At 36.4% G+C, this 17289-nt stretch overlaps 1 protein-coding gene across 5 annotated transcripts in view; it reads right to left on the bottom strand.

The window, feature by feature from the left end:
- The window catches only part of RAPH1 (Ras association (RalGDS/AF-6) and pleckstrin homology domains 1), a 106710-nt gene that overhangs the window by 40135 nt on the left and 49286 nt on the right, over window positions 1-17289 (bottom strand). For 2 of the 5 annotated variants that reach the window (XM_058300309.1, XM_058300311.2), the window contains exons 5-6: window positions 7906-7986; window positions 3012-3086 (exon numbers count right to left, since the gene is read on the bottom strand). The exons of 1 other annotated variant lie outside the window; for it this stretch is intronic. In XM_058300309.1, coding sequence (XP_058156292.1) covers window positions 3012-3086; window positions 7906-7986 — 156 coding nt within the window. The remainder of the gene's footprint in view (window positions 1-3011; window positions 3087-7905; window positions 7987-17289) is intronic. 2 more of the 5 variants (XM_058300313.1, XM_058300312.2) reach the window with 2 other exon arrangements.

Raw genomic sequence — 17289 nt, 5'->3', positions numbered from 1 at the left:
ATTTCCATTCCCCACCCCTCCATTTCTTATATCACATTCCTGCTCAAATATATTGTTGCATGTAAGCAGGGTTGTATACAGGAGTTAACTAGAGCCAGAATGTTGGACACATACACCAAGGCCACCACTTGGAAAGCAGGAGAAGAGACAGGCAGAGCAGAAAAGAAATGGCTCTGATATTGCAGTTGGTATCACATCTTTGGCAGAGCGAGATAGGAAATTACGGACTACATTTCTTCGGACTACATTTCTTCAAAATTGCAAAGAACAACTCTCCGGAACTTTGTTTTGTTCATTGTCATTTCTCCAGTTCTATAAACACTGTCTGGCACATAGCAGGTTCAGGAAATACCTGTTGAATAAATGGAAGTTCTTCTCAAGAGTTTCCCACTGCATGAAGAAAAAAATACAAACTCCTTACCATGGCTTAAACGATCTGGCTCTTTCCTGTCTCCCCAAATCCATACCAAGACACTCAAATCTGTACTCAACTACGGTGTCTCTTGCAACGTGGTCTTTTTGCAGCTTCTCAGCTAGGCCAATCTCTTTCCTCTCCACTCCCAGACTGGCTGCTTCTTTTATTCTTCAGGCTTTAGCTTAAATGTCACCTCCCTAGAAGGGCCTTTTCTGATCTTATCACCTTAATTAAGTATACCCCTAATCATTTCCTAAGAATTCTCTGTTTTACCTTGTTTTCTTCATAGTGCTTAATGTAAGTCGAAATATTTTTTTACATGTTTGCTTGTTAATGCTTCTTATCTATCTTCATAATAGGCTGTGAGTTTGAGGGTGGAAAACATGTCCACAAATGCTGTATTCCACCACTGACCACAGTATATGGCTCGATATTTATTGAACAAATAAACAGAAATAGTAAAATTTTTAAAAATAATCTGAGAGTAGCAGGCAAAATGGAATGGAAGAGGTTACAGGACAGAATAAAGAGACAACATTTATAGCTCCATTAAAAGATAAGAGCTTGGGAAATGGATATGGCTAAAATGATAAGGCCTCCACCTACCATATGGGATGACCCAGGTTCAATCTCTGGGGCCTCCTGGTGAAAAAAGAAGAGGAGAAAGCATGCCTGCATGGCGAGCTGGTGCCCACGTGGCAAGCTGAGTGTCCACATGGTGAGCTGGGTGCCTGTGTGGCAAGCTAAGGACCCACGCAAGTGCCCATGTGGTGAGCCAGTACCCATGTGGTGAGCCATGTGTGCCCACATGGCAAGTCAAGTGCCCGCATAGCAAGCCAAGTGTCTGTACGGCGAGCCAGTGCCCGTGCAAGCGAGTCATGCAGCAAGATGATGACACAATAAAAGAGATGAAGGGGAAAGTCAAGGTGAGGCGTAGCAGAGACCAGGAACTGAGAAGGTAAAATTGACAGGGAATCTTTCTCCACATCAGAGGTCCCCAGGATCAAATCCCAGTGGCTCCTAGAGGAGAAAGACGAGAAGAGAAGACAAAAAGAGAAACAGATACAGAAGATCACACAGTGAATGGACACAGACAGCAAAACAGCAGGGCAGGGGAGGGGAGGTAGAGGGGGAAAAAAGATAAGAGCTTATATTACAGGTGGTATAAATGGGAATGAAATGGATAGATGAACTTGAAAAATAGTGCAGATTATGACAAGCTTCATCAGAGATTTGGGATATTAAGTTAGAGGGAGAAAAGTACCAAGGATGGTCAGTAGGGCTCAAACCTGGGTGACTCAGAAAATGACAGCATCCGGAACAGAAAGAGAAATGACAGAAAAAGAAGATGGATAAAAATAGTGGGGCCTCAGGACAGTATAGAAGCTAGAGACCTGTGGGATTTGAAGTGATGGTAAGATGGCAATCTTCTAGGAAAAGCCCAATAGCTAGCTGGAAATGTGGTGCTCTCAGGGAGAGAGATCTGATCTAGAACTGAAATCCTACTTGAGTGTGGACTTTAGAGAGAGAGTAAACAGAAGAGGACGGGAGGAAAGCTGAGAAAAAGGCAAAAGTAACTTAGCTATGGTCATAAGACTACAACCTGCTTGGAGTTCTATACTTCCCTGACCTTTAAGTTTCTAATCTCATTCTTAGATCTGCTTTAAAAAGAGAAACTCAGGCAATAAAATAGTCCCATTGCTGACTTTGTCAAAGGGTCTTCTCTTTAAGTTGCATCTTGGGGCAGATTTTACTGCTAGCCTTTATCTTCCTTCACAAGTTTAAAAGTTAGGAGAAGATGAATTTAAAAAAAAAACAAAACAACTTTGGGTACAATAACAATTCAGAGATAATACCCATAATTACTAAGTATATTCTTTAAAAATTACCTAAAACCAAATATGACATTCTTGATTTTAACATCATTTAAATAAAACAATGAAGTAAAGACATCATTTAAAAAGAGAAAAAGTGCTATTCAGCTTCTCTATTATTCCTTAGCTGATGACAATGGCCAAAAGATTTTATGATACAAAATACCAGCCCAATGAAAATCCAGCTGACTTATTCAAACCATCCTGAGGGTGGAGAACTGAGAATTTAAAACTGCAGCCGTCTCTTCAAATATGATTAGAACAATATAAACTAAGATTCCATTTATATCAGTAAATGTTTTAATTAAATGAGATGGTGATAATACAAGCAAGAATTAGAAAGAAACGGTATGAATAACCTCAGTAGAAGAAGTTACAAGTAAAGCAATGTTTGTTTAGAATTTAAAGAACAAATAAGTTGTTAAACTAGAAAAGATACAACATGTTTGGGAAGACTTGGGCATTTACAAAATTTAAGAGAGTAGTGAAAATTATTGAAAATATTTTCTACTCAAATATTTTTCTGACAGTCGTTAAGATCAATAAATTATGATCCATAAGAGAAAAAGAGTACCACAATTAAAGGTAAAAGCGCTGAAACAAGAAAGCAATAACCTAAGAGCACAAAAAAAAAAACCCAAAAAGACAAAAATAAAACAGAAATTATATTCTACCCAAAAGGCAATAAATAGTTACATGCAGATAGAAAGAAGAATTATCACCTTGGTCAGCAAATGAGAAGGTTTTCCTGCAATGTTTCTCAGAAGAAGGGAGGTTTCCCTGTCCAGATAGGAGTGCTTGTGCAGAAAGAGAGAGAGAAAAACAAAAAAGGCAATAGAAGTCAGTAGAGGTTTTATGTGTTTAAAATATAAAGTCGACAAAGCAAGAGAGACTCTATAATTAACCTCATATCGTTTTCCTAAACTAAGTGAAACATTTCCAGAGGAAAAAAAAAATTTTTAGGAGGAGGCAAAGACAATATCTCTTTTAGTAGGCATGTCCCAGCAGACCCCTTTGTCCCTCACCACACTGCAAAACTCAGAGCCAGTTTGCCCTCTAGGGTAGTGTTTGTTGGTGCACACACAGCACAAGTGTCAAGAAGTCCAATGACTGAGCTATTCCTTTCCCTTATTTAAGCCTATACAACACCCATGTAGCTTTAATTAGTATTCTTCTGGTGAGAACAGAAAAAGATTACACAATTTGTAAACCTTCTATAAGTATTTTTGGCCAATTCGATGATAGTCACACCAAGAGAATAATAACCATACATCGGTTGACTAGTGGATATCACCTGTTTTCAGAAAAATTTTAATTTGCTTACTATATCAGAATGACAATCTACTAATAGGATTGTGCTGTACAGTGAAGGGCTTGCATAGTATATGAATTTATGAACAAAATATTACATGTTTTTCCCTTAAATTGGTTAAATTAATTCTAGCAAGTAATATATTTCACAAAAACCTGATTTGTGAATAGCATAGTCCCAACTACCTGTTTCCTCCTTAATAACTTTTTAATAATATATCGTAAGGCAAATTTACACAATAGTACTTATCCTTACATAGAATAATTGCAGTCATTTTAACATACATCTAATTCAGAAGTGCCAGTCCCTGAATAATCCTGAATTGGTATTTATTTTTAAATGCTAACTACCATTTTAAGACAATGCATGACACAGCTGCAAGGAGTTGTAGTAAACATTCTATAATGTTATATTTTATAAATCTAACTATATATCAAGTTATTCTTGACAAATAAATCTTTTGGAAAGAAACTTAGGTGAATAAATACTAAAGAAGCACCCACTCTCAGAAAATACATTGTCACAGACCATAAAAACACTACTTCAAGATCAGAAACACTGTGCTTAGAACATATTAACTTCATCTTTAGAGTAGTTGGCTCATTTAGAAAGACACTAGGTAAGGAGAAATTTCTGAAAATTCTATTTAGTTTGAGGTTAAATTAAGAATTAGGAAGAAAAATTGGAAGGATGAAGAATGAAAAGATTAAATTAAAAGGAGCAAATAAAACTTTCATTTATCTTATTTCCATTCATTTTTGGCTTCTAACAGGTCATGAAAAAAAATTCTTACATGCTATTATAAAAAACATATAGAAAATAGTTTTTTGAAAACCTATTTCTATTTCTTCCATTTACTTTATCTTACTTATAAATGCTGCTTCCTTAAAAAAAGATAATGAGATAGAAAATTTGAAATTTTCAAATAAACAAATATGAAATCCACCTCAGACAAGGAAAACAAACTATAATTTGGTAAATATAATTCCGAATATTAATGTCAAGTTTAAGCTTTAAAAAAGGAAGTTTAAATATCAATTCTCAAACTTGTCACTTCAAGACTCAAATCACTAAAAAACTTACAATCTGATCAGTAATTAATTGTATGTCTAAATATTCTAAAGTAGAAGTTTTTCTACCTAACAACATTAAAAGATTTAAATAGCTTAAAATAAAAGGGGGGTAGCCATTACACTTGGTGACCCCCCAAAGCTGCCACATCTAAGAAATGAGAACACAAATAGCTAAATATAATCCAAAATTACAATCATTTGTGCTTGGGATAGTCACGTTTAATCACTAGTAGTCGGGGAGCCTATGTCTCCATATTCCCTCTATTTAAACATAGGTATCTGTAATAGAAGGCAGGTACACATAGAAACCAAAAGCAGCAAACTCCTTCCTTCAATAAATGCCTTACTTGATGTCTCTTCCCCCACTGACCCCAGCCATGCATTACTCCTATAACTGCATGCTTCTCAGAAAGGAGGAGGAAGCAGGGGAGTGGTGGGAAACCACTACAGAGGAGGATTCAAGAGGTACGAGAAGAGGAGTGTACAGTTAGAAGACTGAGAAGTGACAGAAATCGTGTTGGGGTGTATCACCTAATCACCCTTCAGTCTTGGTACATGTTGCTGATAAAAACACACAAAGCTTCATAAAACAGGGCCTTATACTTTCTTTTGTAAACATATAGTTTTTTTTTTAAAGAATTATTATTATTTATCTGTCTCCCCTTTGCGCCTCCCCTCCGGTTGTCTGCTCCCTGTGTCCATTCGCTGCATGTTCTTCTGCGTTCGCTTTGCATGCTTTCTTTTAATCCATTTTACTGGCTTATTAGCTGCATTTTCTTTCTCCCCTTCATTTTTTCCCCTTCCATGCACATTTATTAATCTATTTATTAGGTTCCAACTTTGAGCCTGGAACCATGCTAGGCACTAGAGTTACAAATGTGACAAAGATAGGCATTCCTTGCTCTCAGAGTTGGATCTAATAGGGAGATACAGATAAGTACAACAGGCAATATGAGAGAGTATACTAAGAGGTATGATGGCCAAGTAGGTGGTAAGTACCTAACCCAAAATTAAGGGCTCACTAAAGTATTTTCTGAAAAATCCCTGGGTACTGAAAGATGAGGAGGAGGCAGCTGGGGGTGGGCAAAGACAGCAAACAGAGATGAGACACCAGTGGTTCTCAAAGAGAAAAAGCATTACCCTCAAGGAAGCATTTAGAAAAATGCAAATATTTTGACATTTAGGATTGTCAAAATAAAGAGAAGAGGGAGGTATTGCTAGTATTTATTGGGAGGCAAGCCAGTAATGCCAAATGCTTGGCAAGTAGAGAAAAAGGTCACATAATAACAAAAACAAAATTCCCACATCCCACATGATTTTTCAAATTCCCTATATGGAAAATCATATAGATGGGAAATCCCACTTATAATTATCTTAGCTTAGAGACTTATTCCATTTTACATGTAAACACAAAGTACTTTTGCATAATTTTAATATTCAGTAAATGTTCCAGAAATGCTACTACCATGTAAAATAAGCTGAAGGAAGCCTGTACATTCTTTTGTTTAGAAATATACCAATTACAACTTTCACTACTGGAAACCTTACTTCAAATAAGAGTTGCCAGTACCTTCTTAGAAAAACTGACTTCTCATCTTCTCACTACTCTTAAATCCAGAGTTCTTGATTATAAGGGGGTGAAGAGGTTTACTACTTCATAGGTAGGTTATTTTACCAATCAATTTCACTTAGGATAGTAAGGATGGTGTTATAAGTTATTTCCTATTTAAAAAGGGGTGGCAAGGTTGTTGGGTCTGAAAGGATTGAAAACTACTGTTTGGGCAGAAGAAACAAGTGGATGACAGTGAAAGTATTATAGTAAGTGTGGTTGACGCTTAAGAGTGTTGGGGAGAGGCTAGAGGTGAGGTTGGAGAGGTGTTTTTCACTCTGTAATCCTTTATTGGGTTGTGAAATCAAATCACTAGGTTACAACCAGTATTTTAAAAGAATAGGAAGAGGACAAGAAAGAGAGGAGGGAAAGGAAGGAAGGGAGGGAGGAGGGATGAAGAGAGAAGGAGGGAAGAGGAATAAAAAGGGAAGTAGAAAGATGAGAAAGAGAAGGAAAAGAGGAAGAAAGGGAAGAAGGGAAAGAGAAAGAAAAGAGATCAAAAGGAATCTGATTCAGCTGGTCTGGGATGGGGTACATGGGTTTTTTAAAAAAATATGCTTCATAGATGACTCTGAAGCAGTGCTATCCAATGGAAATAAAAAAAGTCACAAACGAAACTTAAAGTTTTCTAATAGTCACATTTTTTTCAGGTGCTAACTTGTTTTATTAAAGAAGTTGTAGGTTTACAGAAAGATTAGGCAGAAAGAGTTCCCATATATCTACTTCTATTTTTAACATTTTGCATTAGTATGGTGACTTTGTTACAACTGATGAGGTTATTTTAATTTAACAATTAACTGTGGTCCATAGTTACATCAGCGTTCACTTTGTGTTGTATAGTCCTATGGTGGTGGTGGTTGTTTTTAAATTTTGTTCTAGCAACATTTATACCACCTAAAATTTCCCCCTTCTAACCAGATTCAAATAACATAATTCAGTGGTATGAATTTTAGCAGCCATATTTAAAAAGTAAAAAGAAAAAAGATGAAATAAATATTAATATTTTATTTAATCAAGAGTATGAAAACACTATAATTTCAATAAGCAATACAAAAATACATTAATTTTATTTTTTTCATACTAAGTCTTTGAAATCCAGTGTGCATTTTATCCTTTCAGCACATCTCAATTTGTATTAACTACATTGCATGTGCTTAAGAGCCAGTGGCTATTATAAAGGGCAGTGTAGCTCTGAAGCATCCAGATTTGCCAACCATTATGCAAAAAATACATTTTTAAAGAAAGAAATTAGGTTTAAGCATCAGTGCAGGAGAGTCATTCTATTTGATATGTCTATTCTGAAGAGCTAAATTTGTTAATACCTTAGTGAAATTTATAAACGCCCTTAGTTCAGAATAAAGAGAAAGCACGTGGTTTCATATTCCAATACAAAATTTCTCTACCTCAGATATGTTATCACCTATATAATCTTTCTATGAGTATAAATATTCAATGTTACATATCATAAAGTTGCTCCTTTGTTTTTGCTTGTTTGTTTTTAAGTGTGGTTTAAATTTTATTTTAAAAAATTAGGTATGTGAAAAGAGGTTTCAGCAACAGGATGAATACATCCCTCTTCATTGATATCTAAGTTGTCCCACAGACATGTTTACATAACTTACAGGTGTCAGCTCAGCCTGTTCTTCTGTGAAGTCAATATGATGCTTGGCCTGCTTGCTGGGACATCTCAGAGAAATAGCATGCTGTGAAAAATGCAGGAAGGAAGAAAATGATAGGTAAAGGAGGTGAAAAAAGGCAGTTCTCACTGTCATGCAGGAAGAAGAGGAAAAGATCATTGAAATGAATTGTTAAAATAGAAATGAAAAGTTGCATGCAATTCCCTTTCATTCTTTTATGCAAAAATAAAAAAAAGAAAGAACCAGATGCTCCTAACCCCTGATAATTTAAGGATAATCTCATTCTACTTCTGGATGATAGAGGTCTATGGAAGAACTATGCAGAAACATCATGTCCAATACAGATTCATGCTGCTGAACCTCAACTGGGCCTTTTCCATTGCTCTTCCTCTTGCTCCCTAATTCACCACCTCAAAGCCTGTTCCAAGTAGTCTCCATTTTCTTCATGCTTCTAGGACCCACTTCCCCCTCTTTGTATGACCTCACCTCCCTCCAGTACCAAGAAAATTACATTCATCTATCATGTAGCTACATCCATATTCTCATCCTTTTTTCTAGAATATGCTTTTTTTCCCCTCCAAAACTAAGCACATCCTAGATCCTGCTTATTCCCTCTCCAATAACTTGTCTCTGATATGCAACTAGCTCAGCCCAATGGGGGTGAGGGGATAGAAAAATATTCATTCTTCTGGGTATCCTCCTCTTGTCAAATCATTATTTTCCCCTTTCCACTGCCAAATTTTCTAAATTCATGGCACAGTGCACATCCTCCATGTCTGAGCCATCACATATGCCTAATACCTGAAATCTAGCATTTCTCTCTTCCTTAAAGCCTTCATTCTTTGAGCTGTAATGTACTTTGCAATTCATTCTCAAAGTTTTAACTAGGAAGGCTTTCTGTCCTTTCTATCATAGTACTTATGATATTGTATTGAAATTGCTTCTCTGTTTGTCTGTATCTATACCACACTCCACACCAACTAAATTATAACATCAAAGGTATATTGTGTATTATGTTCACAGTTTTATGTCTTACAGCCCTGAGCATGCCTAGGCACTCAAATGTTTATGGAATGTATGAATAAATATTTCTTCTGGGTCTTCATGCCACATGCTTGACAGATCAGAACTGTCATTGGCTTTTCTCTCTCTACACTGTCTTGTTAAACAGATTCTAGAGCAGTATTTTAAGTACCTCATCAATGGGACACCTGTCAAATCTGTATATCTCAAATATTCTTGTTAGGGAATACAAATTTAAGTATTAAGGGGTAAACAATGTAAATATTAAGGGGTAAAGGAGCATGATAAATGTAACTCTCAAATGGTTCAGAAAAAAAATGTAGGTATATTTAGAGAGAATTATAAAGTAAAAATAGCAAAATGCTAAAAAAAATTGGTGAATCTTGGTAATGAGTTTCAAGAGTTCTTTGGATTATTCTTTCAACTTTTTGTAAGTTTAACTAACATTTATTTTAAAAGTCTGTTCTATCCAGACTCAGTCTCACACAAGATCCCATTATATAGCTCCAGGTGCTTATTGGTTATTTTTTAAAAAAATCTAAATCAAAGTGTTAAAGAAGAGATAATTGCTTATGCACCATGTTAAACAATACATAGTTCCATGCTTTCCAAATCAACAGATCCTTACCAAAAACAAATTTATGTATGTGAAGTGATGAAAGCAATACAAAATAGTATGTTAAATGTGTAAACAAAAACTAAAACTTAATTTATGTACTATATCAACAAAAATGAAAAGGGATTATGGGATGAACCAGTTTAATGTTAATTAAGTGCCTTTTCCATAAGTTACTTAAATATTTTCCTACAAATATTTCATTTCCCACAAATGTAATCTTTACATATTCTTCATCACTTTTATAAATCTAAAAGCTGTGCTCAAAACATGTAAGAAAAATGAATTTATAGAGTCAATTCTCCATATAAATTTTGCTCTAAACTTTCTCAACCCCAAAAACTCTCATTTGTGTTATAAACCTATCAAATTCTCCATCAACCTCTCAAAAACCCTCCACAAATCTCTACAAATTAAGTCATAGATTATAATTTTCTTGAACTGAATTAGGAACATGTTAAAATGAAATACCATTTCAAGTGAAAGCATATCATATTGTTATACCTAGCAATGCTAATATATGGGTACGATAGTGGTTGAAAGGTAAGTGTAAGGCTCTATAAATCATTGGAAGGAAAGCTGAAAAATGAAACATGGAAATGATAGCATAGCGAACCTTCATGTGAAAAATGAGTATGGGTAATATTGCATATATAAGACTGCTGTTCTCTGCAACAGAACAAACATACATTAAAGTTACATGATGTTACTATCAGGGTGCTATCTGGGCAAAAATATAATACAACCAACGCAAACTATGGACAGTAGTTTATAATAATGTATTAATAATCTTCCATCAATGGTAAAAAAAAAAGAGGAAATATGCTAAGTGAAGGGAACTAGACAAAAGTTACTACATATTGTTTGACTCCATCTATATAAAATATAAATACAAATAAATTAGAGAGACAGAAATAGAATAGCAGTTATGTATGGTAGGGGAAGGATAAAGAGATTAAAAGGGGACTACTAAGGGGTAGAGTTCTTGCTTGGTTTTTGTTTTTTATTATTATTTTTCGGAGTAATGAAAATACTCTAATATTAACTGAAGGGATAAATGAACAATTCTGTGATTATACCAAATACCATTGATGGTACACTTTGGATGGACTGTATACTTTATGAATATGTTTCAATACAATTTATTTAAAAAAAAAAAAAAAGTATCATCTTAAAGCCAGAATTCAAGCATTAGAGATGGATAATAGAAAAAGTTGGGGCCAGGAGAGACTAGAAGAGCACTGATCTGAACACCTGAATACAGGAGCCAAACCATACTTAAGAAATGGCCTTGGGAAGGGGATGAGGCTCAGGTACAGGGTCTCCGCCTACCATATGGCAGGACCCAGGTTCCATCCCTGGGGCCTCCAGGTGAAAAAGAAGAGAAAGTATGCTCATGTGGCAAGCCAGTGCCCATGTGGCAAGCCGAGAGCCCACACAGTGAGTCGAGTGCCCGAGTGGTGACCCAAGTGTCCACGCGAGTGCCCACATGGTGAGCTGAGAGCCTGCATGGAGAGCCAGTGCCCACGTGGCAAGCCGACTGCCCACATGGTGAGCCAGTCCCATGCAAGTGAGTCATGCAGCAAAATGATGATGCAACAAACGAGAGATGAAGGGGAGAGTCAAGGTGAAGCACAGCAGAGACCAGGAAGCGAAGTGGCGCAACTGACAGGGAAACTCTCTTCACATCAGAGGTCCCCAGGATCGAATCCGAGTGAATACTAGAGAAAGATGGGAAGAGAAGACAAAAAGTAGAAATAGATACAGAAGGTCACAGAGCAAATGGACAGACAGCAAAAACAGCAGGGTGGGGGACGGACAGGTGAAAGGGAAGAAAAAAAAAATGGCCTTATACCCAGAAGTTGTTACAAAATGAAACACTTCCTTTTAATAGTTAACACTTCAGATCACAAGACAAAATAGAAAAAAAGAGATTTGTGAACACACATTAGTGCTTCTATAAAGCAGATTTACATTCACTTTTATTGACAAGTGTATGCATTTTTCAAAAATATTATGTATAGCATGATGGTTAGGAATATAGGCTCTGCGGCCAGAGAGTGCCTGGGTTCAAAGCCCTGCTTGGCTATTTACTGACCATGTGACTCTGAGCTTATTATTTATCCTCATGAATAAAATGGGGAAAATAAAAGCACTTATCCCCAAAGATTACCATAAGAATTAAATGAGTAATAAGAACATTATTATTTTAAGAGTATGAGACTGCTAGCCCTCATTTGAATTTTATTTGAGCTCAACTAACTCATTTAGCTTAGGGTTAGTTTAAAGTTGTTAAACTTTAACTTAAAATATTCAGGGATATCCTGAAACGCCACAAGATGGGGATATTACTGCATAAATCTCTGCTTTTTTTTCTCCTGCCCATGTAGTTCTGTCCTTAGGTCTGGATCTGAGATTACTGACCTGTCCATCATCCTCTGGATTCTCCTTCAGTTCTGTGAAGCAGCAGTGTAATATTGTAGTACAAGCTCTACAACCAGACTGCCTGAGTTCAAATCCTTGTGCAAGTTATTTAATTACTCTGCCTCAATTCCTTCCAATATAAAATAGAGGTCTTAAGCAGATTCAGTAAGTTGAGGTCTGTAAAGCACAATGCCTAACACAGAATAAGCACTCAACATAATAGCTATTATATTCTACTTTTCTCCCTTTTATTTCTCTCCTTGAACTGGCTATTAGATAACCAATAAATGTTTGAACGCTTTCAAAACCATTTCTTTTATATTTTAGAGCCTCTTCTAATTTTTAAAAAATATTAGTTTTTAGAACCCCTATAAATGTTTCTATTTATAGCCCTTTATTAGTCTTCCACAGACTCAAAACAAAAAAGGAAAAAGAAAAATGAGAAGCAAAATAGATCTGAAATCAACTAAAGATTTTTACATCAGCAAAGAAGAACATTCTCACAGATTTCTAAGGTATTCACAGAACAAGAATCAGGGAATACATGCCGGTGTTGTTTGGGGAGTATGTTCGCAAATATTTGAGAACTAGACTTTTCCCTTGGCTTTGAGCAAATCTTCAGCCTCTTCTTTCATTTGATCAATATCTATTCTTTCTGCTATTAACATTATTAAGCCAGCAAAATCTGGAATTAAACACTGAGTTTAATTCCACTGTATATGGTATATGTGAAATGCAGCAACAAAGTCAACAGAATTTTAAGAGAAATGTAGCTGTGATGAGAAAATTAATTATTACAACCCAATCTTTCAGATATGTAAACCCTATGCTCCTACCCAGTTAATACTTCAGAAGAGTACAATATTAAGTTTGCTAGGAATAATCTGGGGCTTCAGGACCAGTGGGTTTCTTCCCCCAATGATAAATAAAGACAATTGATGTTTTCTTCCCAATACTTCAAAATTTCCAAATTATTCCAAAATAATCCTTGAGATAGTTCTGGAAGGTAAAGGAATTGGAGGACTTGCATTGAAGCTATCATATACTTACGCTGTATATCACAAGTTTTAACCGTGTCCATAAAACGTTTTAATTTTAAAAACTCTTTACAAATAAGGAATCAATTAAAATTTCAAAAGTTTTATAAAATTAGCTCAGATAATAGGCAATTTTTTCCCTGATATGGTTATAACAAGTTTCCTTAAGATCCAGCAAAACCTTTTAAATTTGCTGTAAACATAGTAACAAACTTTAAAAAGTATTTTCATATAAAAATAGACTTTCATTTATAAAATACCATATTCAAAGGTATTGAAGTTTAAATCCCAGAAAAAATAATATAAATGGACATTTCACCCTTTACCCTTTAGGAGTAATCCTTATCTTATATAAAATTCACAACCTGCAAGTTACCATTTAAATTTGCAAACTTGTATTTTAGAGGAAAGTATTGTTTAATTAGTAAACATGAATAAAAGTACCACAACAATGTCACTAGATCAGCTGCTACATAAATTTCAAACTGGCACAGAAATACGGCATTTTTTAGAGCTTATTTTTCAATTACAACTAATTTTTTAAAAACTAGCAAATAAGCTGATAGACTTCATAAGAATATTAACTGTAATATTCTGATTCTGGTTTATATACTAAAATTTTTTCTAAATTTATATTCTATAATTTTATATACATCCATGCAGAATGTTTTACAATAAAATATTCTTTCACATTTAGCTAATATGAATATTTTTAACAATCATCTACACTTAATATATTTAAGACTTTGATAAAAATCATGATGCTTATGATGTGGTTCTGGCATTTAAATATGGATTTTCAGTTATTTGGTCTACTTAATCTCTTCCAGTCTTGGCTTCTACAGAAAAATGTACCCATCAAAGCGATATTATGAGGCTTAAATGAGATAATATTTGTCAAGAGCCTGGAAGCACAGTATTTTGACAAACGCCAAGAAAGGAAGGCAGGAGAAAAAAGACACTCTTCCTGATGTGAAACTGTACTTAAGTGTTGGCTTTCAAAGAGCAAAAATGCAGAAAGATACATTACTTTTAGACGGCCAGTTTGACTGGCAAGGTCCACAAGATGATTTTTTAAATGGGTATTTGTGTCACTGAACTTCAGCTGAAAGTAACTATTTTGTCCTGGGTTTGGCTAAAACTTGCCTGTAGGGGACCTAGCTGTTAAAACAAAGTTTCAATATTGAAGAGCTTTCACATATATTACTTCACTTAGAGCACTCAATCCACCATACTGAAAGAAAATTACTGATAATTTCAGAGTGCAGGCTTTTTGATTTACAACTTCAGATTGCTGGGGCCCTGGCTGTAGGGTGGCAATTGCTCCAAACTGCCACAAAGACCACAGAGGAGGATTAAAGATGTTACACTTCCTCAGAGGTGTGGAGGACTGTTGAAGGGCTGCATCTGCTGGGAAGGTAAAGCACAGCTTTGAGAAGTCCTGGCAGAAGTTCCTAGCACCTTCCCCGGCCCCTCCCTCATCCCCTCTTCAGTGCAGTATGGAGTTAGTTGGTATCCTCTTGTGGGTATCTGGCCTTGTTCTGGTTAAGAAAGACTGAACTCCTCCCAGGCATACTCCCTGCCTCCCAGATCTGTCTCCTAGTAAAAGCACCTTGAGACAGTGAGGTAGATACACTCCAAAGTTTTATCTGCTTTAAACACTCAGGAGAGGGGGAGGTCTGTCTCCTGGAACATAGAGGGGGCTGATAATCAAGAAATTCTCTATCAGATCACTAGCTGGTTACAAATTCAAGAAACAGACATTTCAGGGTCTAAACAGAGTTAACATTTTAAAATCTAAACAAAAGATTACAAGACAAATAGGAAATGATGGTGTACCCAAAGGAACAGGATAACAATTCAGAAAACATCTACAAAGAAGGCCAGACTGTGAACCTACCAAAGACTTTTTAAAAAAAGATCCTCAATGTGCTCAAGGAGATGAAGGGAAATACTGAGGAAGATCTAAAGGATACAAGGAAAACAATGACAAACACAAGAATTTTGATAAAGAAATAGAAATTTTTAAAAGGAAGCAAATAATACTGGAGTTGAGACCACAATAACTGAAATGAAAAATTCCCGAGTGTTTCAACAGCAGGTGGGGACTGGCAGAAAAAAGAACCAACAAACTCAAAGACAAGACACTTGAAGTGAGTCAAGATGAGAGGCAGAAAGAAAAAAGAATTTTATAAAGCAAAAACTGGGAAGTGGACTTGGCCCAATGGTGAGGGCGCCCGTCTACCACATGGGAGGTTCAAACCCCGGGCCTCCTTGACCTGTGTGGAGCTGGCCCACACACAGTGCTGATGTGCGCAAGGAGAGCAGTGCCACCCAGGGGTGTCCCCTGCGTAGGGGAGCCCCACATGCAAGGAGTGCGTCTCATAAGGAGAGCTGCCCAGCACAAAAGAAAGCTCAGCCTTGTTGCTGCCTCCCTTCACCCCTCCTCCTAGCCTTTGTTATCTCCCTTTTCCAGCCGTTGCTATCCTTCACCGCCTACCTCATAGCTGCCTGCACAGCTCCGCCTATCCACTACCGCCCCGTAGTTCATCCGCCCCCGTTCCTACCCCTCCCTTAACCCGACCCTATATAATCAAGTGTATTCCCGCAATAAAGTGGACTAGCTCACTCTCACAGGCTGTCTCCGTGGTTTTTACCGCGCGTCCCCCACACCTGGAGAACCTAGGCCTACGCGCTGGCCTAGGGGCTCACCGCCGAGCCGTGGAAGCCCGCCCGGTCCTCGTGGGTTGCTAACTCAAAGTAGCAAGCTCAAAATAGCAAGCCCACACAGCCTGCCCAAGAATGGCGCTCCACACACGGAGAACTGACGCAAGATGATGCAACAAAAGGAAACAGATTCCCATGTCACTGACAACAACAGAAGCGGACAAAGAAGAACACACAGCAAATGGACACAGAGAACAGACAACGGGTGGGGGGGGAAGGGGAGAGAAATAATTCAAAAAATTAAAATTAAAATGTAAAATCTTAAAAAAAAAGAAAAGGCAAAAATTGCCTAAAGGACCTTTGGGACACCATCATTTCCACCAATAAACACATTATGGTAGTCCCAGAAGAAGATAGAAAGGGGCAAAAGGAACATTCAAAGAATATGACAGAGAAGTTCCCAAACTTAGCAAAAGATGTGAATATGCAAGTCCAAAAAGCTCAGAGAACACCATACAGAATAAATGTTAAGAACAATACTCCCGTCATGAATTGTTGAATGGAAAGGACAAGGAGAGAGTTCTGAAAGCTGCAAAAGAAAAGCAACATGGTTTGTACAAGAGAGTCCCAATTAGACTGAGTGTCAATTTCTCATCAGAAACCAAAGAGAGAAAGCAGTGGGTTGAAACACTTAAAGTGCTGAAGGAAAATAACTACCAGCCAATTTTATATCTTATGAGACAGTCTTTCAAAAATGAGGGTTAGATTAAGACAATCTCAGATAAACAAAAGCTTAGGGAGCTCACCTCCACCAGAATTGCCCTACAGGCAATGCTAAAGGGAGTTCTTCAGACTGAAAGAAAAAGACACTAGATAGTGTTCAAAGAGAAAAGAAAAAATAAAGACAAAAATAGGTGGGGGGACAGAAGAGTATAGGAAAACTGCTTGGGTATGTTATTGAAAGTCACAGAGTATAAAATCAAATATGATTTTTATATTTTATATATTTAGGATTTTATATTTTTAACTGCATAATAACCACAAAGGAAATGTATGAAAAATATAGCCAGACAGAAATGACATCATATATATATATTTTAAAATCCTACAATTCAACAACAAAAAGACAACTCAATTTCAAAAATGGGCAAAACACTTGAATAGACATTTCTTCAAAGAAGATATATCAATGTCCAAAAAGTACATGAAAATTTGCTCGGTATATTAGCCATTAAAGAAATGCAAATCAGAACCACACACAAGAGAATGGCTACTATTTTTAAAAAAACAGAAAATTATAAGTTTTGGAGAGGTTGTGGAGATACAGGAACACTCATTGTTGGTGCAAATATGAAATGGTAAAATCACTGTAGAAGACAGTTTGGCAGTTTCTCAGAAAGTTAAGTATAGCATTATCATAGGACTAGACAAACCCACATCTATGTAATTGAAAGCAGGGACTTGAACAGATATTTTGACACCAATGTTGCTAGTGGTATTATTCACAATTGCCAAAAGATGGCAGCAACCCAAGTGTCTACTGACTGATGAATGAATACATAAAATGTGGTATATATGCATGCAATGGGATACTATTCAGTT

Source organism: Dasypus novemcinctus, chromosome 7, assembly GCF_030445035.2.
Source record: "Dasypus novemcinctus isolate mDasNov1 chromosome 7, mDasNov1.1.hap2, whole genome shotgun sequence".
Lineage (NCBI taxonomy): Eukaryota > Metazoa > Chordata > Mammalia > Cingulata > Dasypodidae > Dasypus > Dasypus novemcinctus.
Note: the sequence above shows the minus strand (reverse complement) of the source record. Positions and strands in the feature narration are given on the sequence as shown.